The 17,354-nt window shown below is 52.6% G+C and overlaps 1 protein-coding gene across 4 annotated transcripts in view; it reads right to left on the minus strand.

Moving 5' to 3' along the window:
- Nucleotides 1–17,354, minus strand: part of DENND3 (DENN domain containing 3) — a 69,171-nt gene that overhangs the window by 1,393 nt on the left and 50,424 nt on the right. Inside the window, exons 15-22 of one of the 4 annotated variants that reach the window (XM_010385458.2) lie at nucleotides 16,853–17,023; nucleotides 15,421–15,550; nucleotides 12,820–12,927; nucleotides 7,797–7,936; nucleotides 3,657–3,823; nucleotides 2,450–2,583; nucleotides 407–534; nucleotides 193–330 (exon numbers count right to left, since the gene is read on the minus strand). In XM_010385458.2, the coding sequence (XP_010383760.2) occupies nucleotides 193–330; nucleotides 407–534; nucleotides 2,450–2,583; nucleotides 3,657–3,823; nucleotides 7,797–7,936; nucleotides 12,820–12,927; nucleotides 15,421–15,550; nucleotides 16,853–17,023 (1,116 nt within the window). Of the gene's footprint in view, nucleotides 1–192; nucleotides 331–406; nucleotides 684–874; nucleotides 957–2,449; nucleotides 2,584–3,656; nucleotides 3,824–7,796; nucleotides 7,937–12,819; nucleotides 12,928–15,420; nucleotides 15,551–16,852; nucleotides 17,024–17,354 lie in introns of those variants that run through there. The other 3 variants (XM_030937616.1, XM_030937617.1, XM_030937618.1) reach the window with 3 other exon arrangements.

Consider the following 17,354-nt stretch of genomic DNA (forward strand, 5'->3'; position numbering starts at 1 on the left):
ACCATGAAACTAGCACATGGTGACCTGTGGGCCCGCTGGCGCCAACCCTGCACGTGCCTGTTAGGAGGGGGGCCTAAGAGGCTAAGGCAGGAGGGCACGAGGGCATGCGGCTGGCTCTCGGGAGCATGGGGACGCAGTCAGGGCAAGTGAGACCTGGAGGGGATGCAGGGGGTGGCAGGCCCTCCACCCTACCTGCTTCTTCACCCGGATCATGCAGATGATCTCAGAGCAGTCCTTGAGGGGCACCCTCTGCAGGGGCTGGGCCAGGTCCTTCAGGCTCCAGATGTAAACCTCGCTGCGTCCTGCACAGGCCGCCCACAGCTGCTCCTGCTGAAACACAGGGCACGGTGTGGGCTGTGGGCCCCAGGCCACGTGCATGGTAGGCCCACAGGCCCTGCTGGGATACCTCGGGAAGGAGCTGGAAGGCCAGGAAGGAGGTACTGATGTCTTTGAAGTTCTCCTCAATCTCCTCAATCTTCAATTCTTGACAGAGGAATCCATTCGTTGTCATGGCCATGATGCTGTTACCCGTGCCTGAGGAAGGAAGGCGCTAGGATGGGGCTAGGCAGCGCCACTGGCAACATAAGAGGCCAGCACCGGAGCCGGGCCCACTGCTCTTTCCAGCGTGGTGACAGGGGGATCGCCATGTGCCACATGGCGCCTGAGGTGCGCACAGGTGAGGTCTACCGGGAAAAAATGCAAGATAGAAACCTGGGTCTTTAAGAAGAAATGAGGCTCACCAGAAAAGGTAAATATATGGGCAATTTCTTAGTTTTTCTTAATTTTCTTGAAAGATCATTGACTGCTTAAGCAAAAAATTGTAAAGAATATATTATTGGGATTACCACAGTTGATACTGTTGTAAACTTCTTACCCTATCCGTGAAGCAGTAGCATGGTTAGTTAAGGAGGAAGGTGACGGGTTAAGGTTGCATATTGCAATTCTTAGAGCAACCACTGAAAAATAAAACAAAAATATAATGCTTAAAAACAATAAGAAGATTAAATTGAACATAAAAATATTCAATACAAAAGAGGGCAAGAAAGGAAGAACAAAACAAACAACAGATGAGGTGAAGAAGGACAATTGCTGGCTGGCACCCAACCACGTCGCCACTGGCCCTGAAAGTGAGCGGAACGGTGGGCAGGGGCCTGCACGGGCACTGTTCCAGAGGAGGCATCGGTGGGCACCGGGCACATGACAGAGTGCTCAGCACTATCAGCCGTGAGGGAGCCACAAATCCAAACCACAAGACACCACTTCACTCCTGCCAGGATGGTGTCAGTAAAAACAGGTGAGAACCAGTTTGGGTGAGGATGTGAAGAAACGAAGCCTGAGACTGCTGGTGGGGTGGAAGCTGACGCCGCCACTTCAGAAAACAGTCTGACAGTTTTTCAAACAGTTAAGCAGAGTTAACCCAGTGCCCACTTGGGGCAGGGGAAGGATGAGCAAGCTGTCCCATACGCCCACAATGGAATATTACCCTGCAAGAAGGAACGAGCTATTGATATTGATACTCAGAACGTCAGCGATGAATACTGTAAACATTCTGCTGACTGAATAAAGCCAGATACAGAAGAAGGCATACTGTAGAGTCCATTTATGGAAAGTTCTGTAAAAATCAAATTCAGAGTGACAGAACTAAGAGCACTTGTATCCCCGGAATGGGAGCATGGCCTGGAAAGGGGCACAGATGCTTTCAGCTGTGATGGAAACGCTGCATATCTTGATTTGTTTCATGGTTATGTAGTTTAGATGCTTGTCAAAACACAACAAACTGAGCATTTTTTGGCAGGCTTTACTATATGTGAAACATGCTTCCATTACAAAGAAGAAAATGTATTTCCAGCCGTCACTCATGTAACCTGGCACAGGCCGAGGAAGACCTCAAAGTGCAGGCAACTTCCGTGCTCTGGGGTGTCCAGAAATGCAGACACAGCCGCCAGGCAAAGCACCTGCTCCTCCCGTCACCCCCTGGCAAAATGCCCAGTCTGGGTCCACGGAGAGTCCCAGGCTGCAGCTCTGTGCCAAGCGGCCGAGGGTAACAGGGCACGGGCTTGCCAGCTGCCCCCAGGTGTGGAGACGTGACGCACACAGAGGCCTCCCAAAAGGAGCAGCCATTACTCCGGGGGACACCTGGGCCAGCTTCAACCCCAGAGCAGGGCACAGCGAAAGCCAAGGTGAGGGGCAGGAGAGCAGTGGTGCATCCAGGCAAGGCAGGCGTCCCGTCAGCCGCCGGGTGGAAAAGCTGAGGGAGGCCTGGGGAACCCGCAGGAGCAGCAGTGCAGGTGGAGTAAAGGTTTCTGCGGCCACAGAAAGGGAGCCCAAGTTTAAAATAAAGACTGGAAAGGCGTGAAGCAAAGGAAGGAGGCTTTCTGCTCTCGTTCAGCATCCTTTTCCCAGAGCAGGGAGGTAGGCTGCCCGCTCTGAGGGCAGGGGCCGGACTTACAGCACCACAGGTGGCCGCCGTGCAGTCTGATGGACGTGAGGCCACCACTCGACAGCTGGAAGCTGCTGGTCACCTGCAGTGTGCTCACATTCCACGCCAGCACCGTGCCATCCATGCTGCACGAGTACACCTTGCTGGGGGCACAAAACACACACCCACACACCTTTAACTCAGGCCCTTGAAAACATGCGCAAGTTTTAACCCAGGGAAGAACCAAGTCGCCATGAGAGAAAATGCGCTCAACATGGATAACCTGCAAATATGATAATAACATGCAAACATACTGTGAATGCGGCCACAGCCAGGCATGGCTCAAATGTAACTGACTCGGCAGAAAAAGGCGGGTTTCTCGGGACATCCACCTCTCCCACTACCGCAGGCTGCAGGCTCAGTGAGGTGTTGGTCATAGAACCACGACGTGACCATGAACTGAAATGGAACCTCGTCACAAGGGACCAGGGAGCCAGCACGCTCCTCAGAGCTCTCAGGTGACATGGGCTGGCTGCAGGTGCAGGTGGCTGTGGGGTGGGGCTGGGCTCGAGCCTGCACCCCGCGCCACCCTCGCACCTCCTGAGCCAGCTTTGTTTCCAGGCTAGCACCTGCCTTCCCACCCCAACAGGGCCTGACACAGGCACCCCTGACACTGAGTCAGGGGAAAAAGGAGTGGGGAGTGGAGCCCCTCCCTCAGGGCTGGGGCTGCCTGGACCAAGTGGGCAGCCTTGAGCACCTTCCCCACCACGGGCCTCTGCTTGAGGAGACCCCACCTCCTCCTCCCATCTCCCTAGATGCCCACTGTGTCCACTGCTGCTCCCACTGTGGGACACGGCAGCAAACGGGCAGCCTAAGGCCAACACTGAGCACTCAGGCGATTCCCAGGCGAGTCCAGGCTTCTGACACCGTGGCTGGCGCTCCTCTGGGAGGCTGTGCCCTCTCGGGGCTGCCCCAGGCCACCATGCCCACAGCAAGCTCAGCAGGAAGGCCAGGTGTGGAGCCTTCATCACCACGCTTGGCCCCCATTGGTCTCATGGGTTCTCCGCACCCGTGAGCAGAAGCGGACCGAGGACACCACCCAGCTTTCCTCGTTCCAGATCCACTTCACTCTGTATGCCCCACCTGGCCCCTGTGGGCATGAACCTTGGGAACCCTACCCGCTGTACCCTCTGCCCACCCATGAGCCAAATAATCCGTTCTCCCCAGCAGAGCCCACCTGCACCTGGGTGCCCTCTGTCCATCCTGCACAATCAAATCCGTGACACCGGAGCAGTGGTCTGTGAGCTGCTTGTTGCAGGACATGCTGTGGACGTTGATGATGTAGATGACGGAGTCTTCCGAGCCAACCCACACCTGGTTCTGGTCGGCCATCACAATGCAGTTCTAACGGGAGGCCACGGGAATGTGAGAAATCAGTCTCGATACTGGTGAAGTCATATTCTATACATTTACTGCAAATGCTGAATTAGCTGATATGGAGCCACTGCTCCTAGGGGACACGCCGGCTCAGGGTCCTGGGAGCCTCTGGCCCTGACGTTCTCATCCACCCATCAGTGCATAACCTTGTTCTCTGCGTGCTCTGTTTACAGACACCTCATTGACTATGTATGGTTGATTCATTAACACGGAACCCACGGCTGCCAGCACTGTCACTGCGGCCTGAACCAAGCTCATCTCACGCATGCATTTTCTCTGCAAGACACATCAACACCTCCTCGTGCTTAGGGAGCTTGATGCTTGAGGCTATCTTAAATGGCAAAATCACCAACAAAAAGCAAAACATGTGAAAACCGTGGCACCAATCAGGCCAAGGAAAGGACACCCATTGGCCCAGAAAATACCCATCAGGCGACTCAAGTTTCTCCCCACTTTGTGCACATGCATGTCTGTGGATCGCCAAGAAAATACCACGAGTATCTGTTTTGGGAGTTACAAGTAAATATTAGCAGGCAGTCGAATTTGCAGATACAGAATCTCTAAATGATGAGATCGATTATATATGAACGAGCAGAACTGGCAGTGCTCCCAGTGTCTAGAGGGTGTGCTCAGGGTTTCTGGCTAAGCAAAGTCAACACAATGATTGCTTTTAGACTTTTTGAAATCAGAATTTTTTAAATTTTAATTTCAATTTTTATGTTTTGAAACAGGATCTCACTCTGTCACCCAAGCTGGAGTGCAGTGGCATGATCATGGCTCACTGCAGCCTCAGCCTCCCGGGCTCAAGCGATTCTCCCGCTTCAGCCCCCCGAGTAGCCGGGACTACAGTCATGCGCCACCACGCCTGGCTAATGTTTGGCATTTTTAGTAGAGATGGTGTTTCCCCATGGTGCCCAGGCTGGTCTCGAACTCCTGGATTCAAGCAATCTTCCTGCTTCAGCCCCGCAAAGTGCTGGGATGATAGGCGCGAGCCACTGCGCCCAGGTTTGACGTGCTTATAACTAAGAATGAGCTGAAAAAAATTAAATTTAGAAAAATAATTTCCCTAATTTTTCCTTTTTTTTTTTTTTGTTTCGTCTAAAGCATTACTAGACTTTTGTCAATATTTTTACTGTATCATGGATCTTATTTATCATCTGAGACTCATGATTTGAATATGGGAGGAAATGACTTAGCAATCTCTTATTACCTTGCTAACATGTAAAGTTTGCTATTCAGGTATCTCAGAGTGGTCCCACCCTCTTGGTGGTATGTATTTGAATTCACAGTGTTTGTTTTATAGCAGTTTTGCAAGCACATACTGTACCATGGATTGCCACATTATTTTTAGACAAGGGAACACAGCCATCAAAATTGATACCACGGCCGAGTGTAGTGGCTCACATCTGTAATCCCAGCACTTTGGGGGTCTGAGGCGGGAGGATTGCTTGAGCCCAGGAGTTTGAGACCAGCCTGAGCAGCATGGTGACACCCACCTCTACTCAAAATACAAAAATTAGCCGGCTGTGGTGGTGCGCACCTACAACCCCAGCTACTCGGGAGGCTGAGGCAGGGGGATCGCTTAAGCCAGGAGGTCCGGGCTGCAGTGGGCAGTGACTGCACCACTACACTCCAACCATGGGCAATGAGAGTGAGACCCTGTCAAAAAAAAAAAAAAAAAGATACCAACCAATGCCTAATATATACTTAGATAAATACTCCATTGGAGTGTTCTTTTCACATTAAACATGGAAAAAAAATAAATCCTATCATGCTCAAGGAATAAGGCATGAGAGTTTCTCGGCAGATCCCATGATGCAGTGGCTGCTCGGAGGGTGAACCCACCGGATAGGAGGACAGTGTAGATGCAAAAATATTTTGCAAAGTATAAAATGCAATTTAAATGTGAAAATCATCTGCAAATCCGTGAGCAAGAACAGAAGAAACATGGACAAAGGGCGTGCAGCCCACGGTGCGGGGGAGTGTGGGGCCGCAGAGCACAGGGAGCTACTCGGCGGCCTCTCGGGCGACAGGGAAACGCACACAGATCTGCAGGGAGGGGCAGCTCGCAGCTCTGACAAGCAAACAGGGAAAATCCCCAAGAAATGATAGTCTGGAGGCAGGAGGAGCCGCTGGAGGCCTGGAGGGATGAGCAGGGCAGGAATCCCAGCTTCCACACTCAGGATACCACGGTCATGGAGGAGGCGACACCATGGCACTGCCAAGGACACATTACTAAAAATGTATTAACGGTTGTACTTGTTTTAAAATGATCAGAAACAATTCAAACTTGCTTTAAATCAGGGGTATGCAATCTTTTAGCTTCCCTGAGCCAAGAAGAATTGTCTTGGGCCACACATAAAATACACTCACATTAACGATCGCTGATGAGCTAAAAGGAAAAAGATTGCCAAAAAAACTCATCATGTTTTAAGAACATTTGCGAATTTGTGTTGGGCCTCATTCAAAGCCTTCCTGGGCCACGTGCAGCCTGCAGGCCACAGGTTGGACAAGCGTGCTCTAAATGAAAGACCCAATGTGTGACAAGTGGCACTGAGTTTTGCTGGACCCTCGTCCCTGGCACATGGGGACAGGTGGATGACACTCAAGTCACTGCAGAGGCAGTTGTCTCCTCTTTTGGTCCAAAAGAGACCCAGTAACCACTGTGCCACCAGGAAACACCAGGGCTCCCAGGAAACTCTGTAGGTTCATTTTAAGGCCCTGGTCCATGGGAACCTTAGTGCTACTGTACGGGATGGAAGACATCGTTCCCAGCCTGGGCAACATGGCAAAACCTCATCTCTACAAAAAATACAAAATTAGCCAGGCATGGTGGCGGGCACCTGTAGTCCCAGCTACTCAGGAGACTGAGGTGGGAGGATCACTTGAGCCCAGAAGGTCGAGGCTGCAGCGAGCCGTGATTGAACCACTGCACTCCAGCCTGAGCAACAGAGCAAGATCTTGTCTCAAAAAAGAAAAAAAAAGGAAATTGTTCCCAAAGGGTCAAGTGAGGCCCCTAATAAGCAGGCAGAGACCACAATGGCTCCACTTCACAGAACTGACATCTATTTTATTATTATTGTTTGTTTGAGACAGGGTATGGCTCTGTCACCCAGGCTAGAGTGTAGTGGTGCAATCCTGGCTCACTGCAGCCTCGACCTCCTGGGCTCAAGCAATCCTTCTGCCTCATTTCCCAAGTAACTGGGACCACAGGCACGCTCCACCATGCTCGGCTGATTTTTGTAGAGATGGGGTCTCACTCTGTTGCCCAGGCTGGTCTCAAACTCCTGGGCTCAAGGCAATCCACCCACCTCAGCCTCCCAAAGTGCTGAGATTACAGGTGTGAGCCCCTGCAATCTACTTTTTTTTTTTTTTTTTTTTTTGAGATGGAGTCTTGCTCTGTCACCCAAGCCGGAGTGTAGCAGCCCGATTTCGGCTCACTGCAAGCTCCGCCTCCCGGGTTCACGCCATTCTCCTGCCTCAGCCTCCCGAGTAGCTGGGACTATAGGCGCCCGCCACCTCGCCCGACTAGTTTTTTTGTATTTTTTAGTAGAGACAGGGTTTCACCGTGTTAGCCAGGATGGTCTTGATCTCCTGACCTCATGATCCGCCCGTCTCGGCCTTCCAAAGTGCTGGGATTACAGGCGTGAGCCACCGTGCCCGGCCGCAATCTGTTTTTAGATGGGGGCCTGAAATCTATTTTTAGATGAGAAAGTCAAAGCCATTATCTTCTCCTTCAATAAGGACATGTAAGTAGAAGGTTGGAACAAGCTTACATTTAATTTAAAAACTCTAGGTAAAAGTTAAGACCCCCTGTTTACAGAAACTGAGTGATGCTGTGGAATAGTTTGTATCCTCCTGTCGAATATGGATGAACACACTTAGGTTTCAGAAATCACATGAATCCAGAGGCTTCTTTCCTGACACTTCATGTACTCACCACTTTTGCAGTGCCCACTTTAAAGGAGTGCTGGTGGATGGTCCAGGAAGAAGCATCGAACACGGTCACCTTGCCATCGCTCAGAGCACACCATAACTTGGGGTGAGCGTCTGCAACTTTTTCGGCTGGGTCAAGATGCCCTAAAGAAGAGAGAGCAGCCCAAAACTGTTAGGAGGGAATGCTTTTGCTGTAGCAGCAGGTGACTGGTGCCATTACTCAGGTGTCTCTTGGACCCGCCTAAGCGCCAGGCCCATGTTAGGTGCTGGACATACAAAGATGTGCCTAGGCAGAGGCTGCCCTGCCCTCTGGGAGCTCAGAATCAGAGGGGGCAGCTGGGTGGTGAGGGGGCCACACAGACAGGCACAGAGCCACAGGCGGATGCAGAGCCGAATGCCCGCGAGCTTTGCTAAGCCAGGAGCTGCCGGCTGAGTGATCATTCACTAGAGAAAACAGCCAGGCAGAGGGAACCGGAAGAGGAGCAGGTGGGCACAGAGGGAGGGAGGCAGGGAGGGCAGGCAGCTGGAGAGATGGCGGCAGGGGCCATGGCGACCCCCTCACCCTCGCGTGCCGTGGGCTCCACATCCTTCCCAACACTTGGTGGTGTCCATCTTTTTAATTTTGGCCATTCTAAGGGTGTGGAGCTTTTGGCTTTTAAATTGTGCTTTAAGTGCATTTCTCTAATTGCTAATGAGCCTGATGGCTTTAACTAGCCATCCCCATGCCCTCCTGTGGGAATTGTCTGTGTCTCATTCCCCTAGTTTGTAACTGTTATTTTTATTTTTACTTTATTTATTTATTTTTTTATTTTATTTTTATTTATTTATTTATTTTTTTGAGACGGAGTCTCGCTCTGTCACCCAGGCTGGAGTGCAGTGGCCGGATCTCAGCTCACTGCAAGCTCTGCCTCCCGGGTTTACACCATTCTCCTGCCTCAGCCTCTGGAGTAGCTGGGACTACAGGCGCCCGCCACTTCGCCTGGCTAGTTTTTGTATTTTTTTTTTAGTAGAGACGGGGTTTCACTATGTTAGCCAGGATGGTCTCAATCTCCTGACCTCGTGATCCGCCCGCCTCGGCCTCCCAAAGTGCTGGGATTACAGGCTTGAGCCACCGCGCCCGGCCTATTTATTTTTTTAATAGACGAGGTCTTGCCATGTTGCCCAGGCTGGAATGCAGGAGTGTTCATAGGTGCGATCACAGCAAACCGCAGGCTCCGACTCCGGGGCTCCGGCCACCCTCCCGCCTTACTGGGACCACAGGCACGCCCAGCCAGCTGTCCTGGTGTTCTAGATATGAGCCCCTAACTGACTCCATGGTGCTGTATTCATAAATTACATATAAAAATACCATAAAGCAAAAGACTGGTGAATCTGACTATATTAAACACAATGATTTTAGCAGCAGCCATTTTAAAGACCCTTCCCCATCTGCAACTTACATCTGCAATCTCTCAAAAGTGTCTTCTGTCCATTTCCTGTGGCTGGGTCTGGGAAACGGGCCGTAGGCACCGCGTCCGGCCATGAAGATGGCAAGAAGCCTCCGAGACAGCCCAAGAAGCAGGCCCAGGAGAGGGACAGGGATGATGAGGCTTCCAGCAGAAAGCAAAACGGACCAGAACCTCAAGGGGCCGAAAGCACAGGCCGCAGGGAGGCCCAGCCACAGCTGGAACTAAGACCCCTGGCGGAAAGCACGTGCTCCCTGTGCCTGGGCGGTGGCGGCCTGGACTCCACTCCTGTTTCAACACCTGCATCCCTGCCAGGACAGCTTTTGCCATCTTCACCTAGAGTTAGCGTTGCCCTGGAGCCTATTGCACATTCAAGAATAAACTTTAAAAATCTGACAGTGGCACGTCACGTGACATCTCTAGTGGCGTCTCACTGTCATTCCCACCTGAGCTGTGACTGTAAAGGTAAAGCCGCCCAGAAGCCTGCCAGAGGGCGCTCTTTGGTCTTCTACCCTCAATTCTGTATCACCATCAATTAAACCAGCTCATTTGAAAGGAGAAAAAAAAGTGTCTTCTTTTTAAAAATCATTGCTTTAGGCCAGCTGTGGTGGCTCACACCGGTAACCCAGCACTTTGGAGGCCAAATCCGGCCGATTGCTCAAGCTCAGGAGTTCAAGACCAGCCTGAGCAACATGGCAAAACTCCATCTCTACAAAAAAATATATAGACAGAAATTGGCTGGGCAAAGTGGTGTGCACCTGTAGTCCAGCTAATCAGGAGGCTGACGGGAGGATCGCTAGAGTGCAGGAGGCAGATGTTGCAGTGAGGTGTGATCGCGCCACTGCACCTGGGTGACAGCCAGACCCTGTCTCAGAAAACATAAAAATGATAAAATCATTGCTTTTAATATAGTCAAATTCAACACTTTTCCTTTATGGTTAGCATTTTTATATACAATTTATGAATTTTTTCTTTACCATAAAGTCATGAAAATATTCTTTTACCCTATCGCCTAGAAGTTTGCTTGCTTTCATTGTTCACATTTGCCTGCTTTTACCACCGCATTTAGATTTCAGCCTCGTTGGGCCTGATCCCGGTGCGGTCTGAAGGGGCGAGGTTTCACCTTTCCCCTGAGGATACTCAAGCGAGCCCCGGCCCTGCGGAGCTGCCTCCATCCTGAGTCCAGAAGGGCAGGCCTCCCCGTCTTTCTGGGGTGCGATTCCAGTGGTCTGTTGCTCCGATGGGTGAGACACTGCCCTGAGGGGCGCGCTCCCCCTGGGCAGAGCCTGGGCTGACCTGTGGCCTTAGGGCCTGCGGGTTGGTTCTCCTCACTCCTCGGAACCTGTTGGAGACCCAGCCCCAAGCTAACGGGAGTCACAAGACTCCCCCTTCTTGATGGGGCCTGACCACCTCTTCTCCCTATAATCCCAAAAGGCTTGCAAAAGCCCTGCTCGGCTACCAGCTTCTCAGCCACCCCTTCCAGAATTGGCAGCCACAGGAAAAGGCGGCTTCCCCGTTCTCCACGCTGCTTGGCACGCTCTCTGCAGGCCTTTGAGATGCTCCTGGAGGGGAAGCCGCCTGAACTCCTCGCCCATCACAACGGGAAGTCCACAGTGAGTTTCATTTCATGGAAACCAACCGGGACCTAAAAATACCATGCATTCAAATGCCACGGCCAAAGTGTCTCAGTCTGTGGAGTTATCTCTGGCGAAGTCAGCAGGAGCCCGGCTTAGACACATTGGGTAGGCCTCACGCGTGGCAGCCCTGATGACGCTGCCTGCTCCTCAGACAGGGTCTATGGCGTTCTTGGGTTTCTTGGCATCCCGTGAAGAGAGAAAAACTCTCTTATGGGGAAATCGCTTCACACACAGCTTCTCTGCCCACCGGAAGCATGAGCATGTGTGTGAATGGCCAGGTGCCCTGTGAAGCCGCAGACACGGCGTGTGACAAGGGGTGACGCCTACGGCTGACACCTGCAGACGCAGATGCAACAAACAAAGTGACGATTTTAAAAATCCCTTCTGGGCTGAGAGCAGTGGCTCACATCCGTAATCCCAGCGCATCGGGAGGCCAAGGCGGAGAGACATCGCTTGAGCCCAGGAGTTCGAGATCAACCTAGGCAACATGGCGAAACCCCATCCTTTTTTAAAAACTCCGTAATTTTTTAAAATCACCTGGTTTTGGTGGCACGTGCCTGGATTTGGTGGCACAAGCCTGTGGTCCCAGCTACCTAGGAGGCTGAGGCAAGAGGATCACTTGAACCCAACCCAGGAGGTCGAGGCTGCAATGAGCCGTGATTGCACAACTACACTCCAGCCTGGGCAACAAAGCAAGACCTTGACTCAAAAAAATAAAAAATATGGCCGGACGCAGTGGCTCAAGCCTGTAATCCTAGCACTTTGGGAGGCCAAGATGGGCGGATCACGAGGTCAGGAGATCGAGACCATCCTAGCTAACACGGTGAAACCCCGTTTCTACTAAAAAATACAAAAAAAAAAAAAAACTAGCCGGGCGTGGTGGCAGGGGCCTGTAGTCCCAGTTACTCCAGGGAGGCTGAGGCAGGAGAATGGCGTAAACCCAGGAGGCGGAGCTTGCAGTGAGCCGAGATCGCGCCACTGCACTCCAGCCTGGGCAACAGAGCAAGACTCCGTGTCAAACAAAACAAAACAAAACAAAAAATAAAAATCTTTTCTGCCTAGAACTGTATTCCTTTGTCATCCCACACCATGAACCCTCAACATAAGCTTCCGTGCTGCATTCTCCGTAAGCCAGAATTAAAGTGTTTTCCACAGTTTAAACGTGCAACATGACAGCCATCTTTGTTTATACCAAGACCCTTGGCCGCGCCCATTTCTTTCTCCTGCCACCACCCTGATGCGGCATGCAGGGTCCCAGGAAAGTCAAGCAGAGTAGGCAGGTGCAGGTGCAGCCGCACCCAACGGAGAAGAGGGACTGGCAGGCACTTAGGGCTGCACAGGCTCCTTGTCATTCCAGTTTCTATGACAACAAACATCTGAGGCGCTATCACCTTATCACAATGACAAAAGGAGCCGATTAAGAGCTTCTGGGGAAACAGTGTGAGCAAGAGTGCTTTAGAAAGTGCCAGTGTGTTAGCTGGGCATGGTGGCGGGTGCCTGGAGTCCCAGCTACTCGGGAGGCTGAGGCAGGAGAATCACTTGAATCCAGGAGTTGGAGGTTGCAGTGAGCTGAGATTGCACCACTGCACTCCAGCCTGGGTGACACAGCAAGACTCCATCTCAAAAAAAAAAAGAGCTAGTGTGACCGTCGACTGCTCTAGAAGGTGAGGGACGGCAGCCCTGGGGTGGGAGCCCAACTGCTGGCGCCATTTCCATCAACCGTGGGCTCTCAGGCTCCGGTCACCATGAGGCCAAGTCCACAGAGTGGTCGGACCAGCTGCACACCTGTCACTCAGCACTTCACCTCAGAAAGCAACAGGCACCTTGTCCCCACTTATCCCGTGACACTGGCTCCCCTTTCACTTCAGGGCTGACCCTGAACCCAAACCTAAGCACGTCAGGGTGTCTGAAAACTGGCAGCGAGGGGCGGGCAGAGGGGCCTTACCCGGCGTGTAGAGCAGCGCGTCCACCGCTTGAGGGAACGTCTCCCCCGCCGAGGGGTTGATTTTATGCTTCAGTGTCTCCACGGTTGCCTTCGGAAGTGCCATGGGCACTGAAACACAAGACACTTGGAGTGTTACTGTCATGGCCTCGAGGAAACGGACGCGACGCAACAGCCTCACGCACTCTGATTTCTGCAGAGTATCAGCTTGCAGGTAAAACTTCCTAATTTGTGAAGACGAAACTCTCTTGGACCCGGGGCGCTGAAAGAAAGTCACGCGCTCTCGGCCTCCTTTCCTGGTTGTCACCTGGTGTGCGAGTGAGTGGCCAGGCGCACCCCCCACCTGTGTCCACACCACGCCTCCACGCCCCATGCCTCGAGCTGCCTTTGTTTAAACACAGCCTTCTTCTCTGCTCCTGAGCCATCCCATCTGCTTGCTACCCCCAAACATGACACAATGCCCAGCAAAGCGGAAACATAAAATTCTCCTCAGTAACAAAGGCTTCCCAAGATGAAACCCAGAGACCTAACCCATGGGCGCAGTTTCCCAACCTAGAACCAGGGGCACGTGGGGCTGGATAATCCTGGCTGTGGGCGAATGCCCGGCATCCTGGGTGCCGTGGGATGTTGAGCATCATAAGATGCCAGTAGCGTCTCACACACAACCACAGATATCTCCAGGCGCTGCCAAATGCCTCTCCGCAGGGAGGGGTGCAACGTCGCCCCCGTTCAAAACCACTGCTCCTCAGGACACCCTAACACTCCTCTTGCTATCCAATCCAACCCATGTTTCCAGGCAAAACCTCAAGCGGCCTCCTGCCTGGAGGCCCCTGGGGCCAGCCTGCTCTGTGGCCTCTCCTGCCATCCCCTGCGGGCGCCTCGGCCTCCTGCATCAAGGACTTCCTCAGTCCCCGCTGTCCAGGGCCTGCCCCTTAAGTGCTTCTCTTCCATCATTTTGTTACTTTCACGACAACCTGAGAGACTGGTCCCGTTATCCCCATTTTGAGAAAAGAAAGATGAAGAACCTTGACACACATCCACATCCGTGATTGACGGAGGATCACACTGTCAGCAGGGGGTTGGGCAGGACTCCGCGCGAGGCTGGCGGGCTCCACCGGGCTGCAGTGAAAGCCAACTGGCCGCGGCCAACGCCTCTTCAACTCCTGCCTCGGGTTATGACACCTTCGGTTATTATTTAATTCCGTACAGTCGGAGACCTTCCATCATGAGTTGCCCATAAGCTACTAAATTAAGCTCAGGCTCATGTGTCATGAGCTTTACCCACGGGAGAATGTTTCCGGATTTGTGAGGCGGGCGCAGGAGCCAGCGCACCACACCGAGTGACACCAGCGTGGCAGCTCCCCTCTGCCGTCATGTGCTGCTGGCAGAGGCGTTCGAAGGCTTTCCTGTAAACGCCCGACAGAGATTAGTCATGAGTTTGGAATGAGATCAACCGCTGAAGTAGGGCGGTTGTTTGATTTTGTTCCCAAGAGAAAGAAAAGAGCAATCAATGTCTGGTTCCAGGACTGCTGGACAAAAACTCCTTCGGCCACTCGGCCGGCCTGGCAGGAACACAGGCACCTGGGCCTGGCTGCTGCTGCAGCTCAAGGTCCCCCGGGTCACGTGGGAGAGGGATTCTGCGCCCAGAGAGTGGCAGAGGTCCTGCAGTTGATGACAGACGCCACAAAGAGAGCAAACTGTACCCAAGCGAATAAACACGTAAGTGACGTTTGTTCCTAATTCCGGGACAACGTTTTAGAAAGCCAGAGTCCCCTAGATCTATGCCCAAGGGAAATGAAAACAGGTGTGCACACCAGAGCTTGCACATGAGTGCCCACAGCAGCCACAACGCGGAGACCACGCCAGCGCTCACTCACTGATGAAGGGACAGACCAAACGTCCTTCACCCGAACAATGTCTATCACTCAGTCACAAAAAGACCAGAAAACCCTCGGCTTGGAGACCTTCACGAGAAGGAAATGGGAGTCCAGCAGCAGCCCCTGTGGCTTCCAGAATCCGAGAGCCAGATCCACATCTACAGGATGGCCAGAGGGTTCCTGTCTGGGACAGCTGACCCCAATCAAGAAGACGGCGGATCTTGACGTGCAGGGCCTCTGCTCACTCACGCAGCGGTGAAGCCCATCAGTCAACGGGCTGGCTTTGCAGAGGTGCCCAGCTTCTCAGCAGGTGCGTTCCTAACTGCAAGCCCCAGACACCCGCTCCCCGCCAGTCAGAGATTCCAGGAGCCGCTCCACAGCCTCCCACAGGTTTCTACTGGGCTTCAGCCAGCCGGAGGAAAGGCTGCTGTTTGCAACTAAGAATCACCACAAATGCTTGCAGTGTACTCTGGAATGCTATCCAGACACACAGACGACGAGGTGCCTCAATTGGACGGATGAGCAGGGGGCTCCAAGGTGCACTGTGCAGTGAAGGAAGGAAAGATGCCGGACAACGTGTGCGACTCGAAAGTAAATTACAAATATAAAAGACAAAACCGGGAGACCTGGGCTCGGTTCTACTTGATAAAACAGACATCGAACAGATAAAATCACTTCAGGTGTGTAATCAGGACAATGATCCACGCTAAGAACGAGCATATCTTACCTTCTTTCCTCATCTTATCGAAGTAGGATAACTTGGAGGCAGCGTAGATGGCGCCTGGTGACTGCAGCGTGCCCACAACGGCGTCCATCAGCAAGACGTGGGTCAGCGCCTGCTGGACGTACTGAGGGTCCTAGAACAGAAACACGTGCCTTTCAAAACAGCAAGAATCGCTAAGATCAGTTCACTGGCGACCTTGTCTCATCACACGGAACAATCCTTCCAAAACGCATTTTTTCAAAGTGACATGAAGAGTTTAAATCACCGATGAATTTGGATCTTATATCGTATATTTTTTCTCTTAGTTAAGACAAATATGGATTGTTTATACCAGGGCTCGGCCAGTGTTTTCTAGAAGGGGCTAGGCAGGAGGCATTTCAAGTTTTGTGGCCAGTCTCAGCTGAGATCACCCACTGCCTGCCACTGCAGCACGGGAGCACCCAGGGACTTTTCATAAACAAGCAGGCAGCACTGTGTTCCAGTAAAACTTTACTTACAAAGACAGTCCACAGGCCCACGGGCTTTGGTTTGACTATGCTGGTTTATGCTCTGTAAACCAGTGGGTATAGCATCAGATGGCTAGTCCAAAAGCCACAGGGCACTGGGATCTTAAACAGGACCCAGTCACCCTCCGCCCTGTGACCGGGAACTTCCTGTAACAACAGCAGCCCTCCTGCTGTGGCCCCGCCTGTTTCTCCTAGCACTGCCACTGTGGTGGGTGCCATCGTCCCCGGCATTTCTCTGAGGAGTAGTGGGGCTATGCACCTCTTCATAACCTGGTGAGCTGTTCCCTTTCTATGAGTTCCACGTTCATGGCCTTTGCCCATTTTCTAAGGTGTCTTCCTGTCTTGTCCTGCCCTTGAGCAGCGTGGATGCCTCCCCTACACACCACCTGCCCGTGGTTCCCTTCATTACGGTGCAATTGTCATTTGATATCATCAAAGCTATCAATTTGGCCCAAAGTAAATTAAGGTACAACAATCCCTAGAAAATCATCTTAACCCTGTGGAAGGAAAGCAGTACTGCCCCTGCCAAATTCCAAATCCTGTGACCGTGAAGAGTCGCTCAGAGCAGGGGAGCCCAAAACACCCAACTCCGGCCTGCGGGTGTGGACAGCACCAGCACCGTCCAGCCCCCAGCCCCACTCTCTGGGACGTCGCCAGCCCGGAGCGGGCAGTGGAGCACCCACACCTGCCTAGACCGCCCTGCGTCTTCTCATCATGCCCTTCCCTAACGCCAGGAGACCTCTCGCTGGGCCACACAGACCACAACATCTTCAATGCTTCTGTCAAGATGGTGCTCGACAAACTCACTCTGCTTAGGAGACTCAGACCTGGCCCCGAGCACTCACAGCTGAGGACCGCCACAGGACCCGCAGGCGGTGAGAGGCCCCGGGGCAGCCACACAGAGGGCAGAGGGGACCCGCGCCTCCCACCTTGTGGTCATCGGCCAGCTTCTTCCCAGCCCACATCTCCTTCACCATCAGGTGCCAAAGGTCACACTCAGTCTTCAGGTTGGCTTCGAAGACTTCTTTCTTGGACGCCACTTTGATTTTTAGAGCGGGTATTCTCCTAAGCAGAAATGCAGTAGAGGTGCTCCTGACCTCCTGCAGAGGCAGAAAAGAAAGAGTTAGGAAGGTCACACTCAGAAAACACGTGGATTAACCAGAGACAGAGGCAGAGCGGGCTCTGGAATGAAGAGGCAGATGGGCTGCAGGCACGAACCCTGCTGGCACGCGGAAGGCAGGGCCCGGGGCGAGGGGCGGTATTCCCGTGGACGGCAGGTAGGATTCGCCCGGGTGCAGCACCTACACGCACCCACACAGCTGGGCTCGTCCAGTGTCTGAAGGCGGCGCATTCTTTCACATCCTGAAATACTTCTCTCTCCCGCTTTTTTTTTTTTTTTTTTTTACTTCCATCTCCCTTTCCTGGTACTTA

The sequence above is a fragment of the Rhinopithecus roxellana genome, chromosome 9 (genome assembly GCF_007565055.1).
Source record: "Rhinopithecus roxellana isolate Shanxi Qingling chromosome 9, ASM756505v1, whole genome shotgun sequence".
Lineage (NCBI taxonomy): Eukaryota > Metazoa > Chordata > Mammalia > Primates > Cercopithecidae > Rhinopithecus > Rhinopithecus roxellana.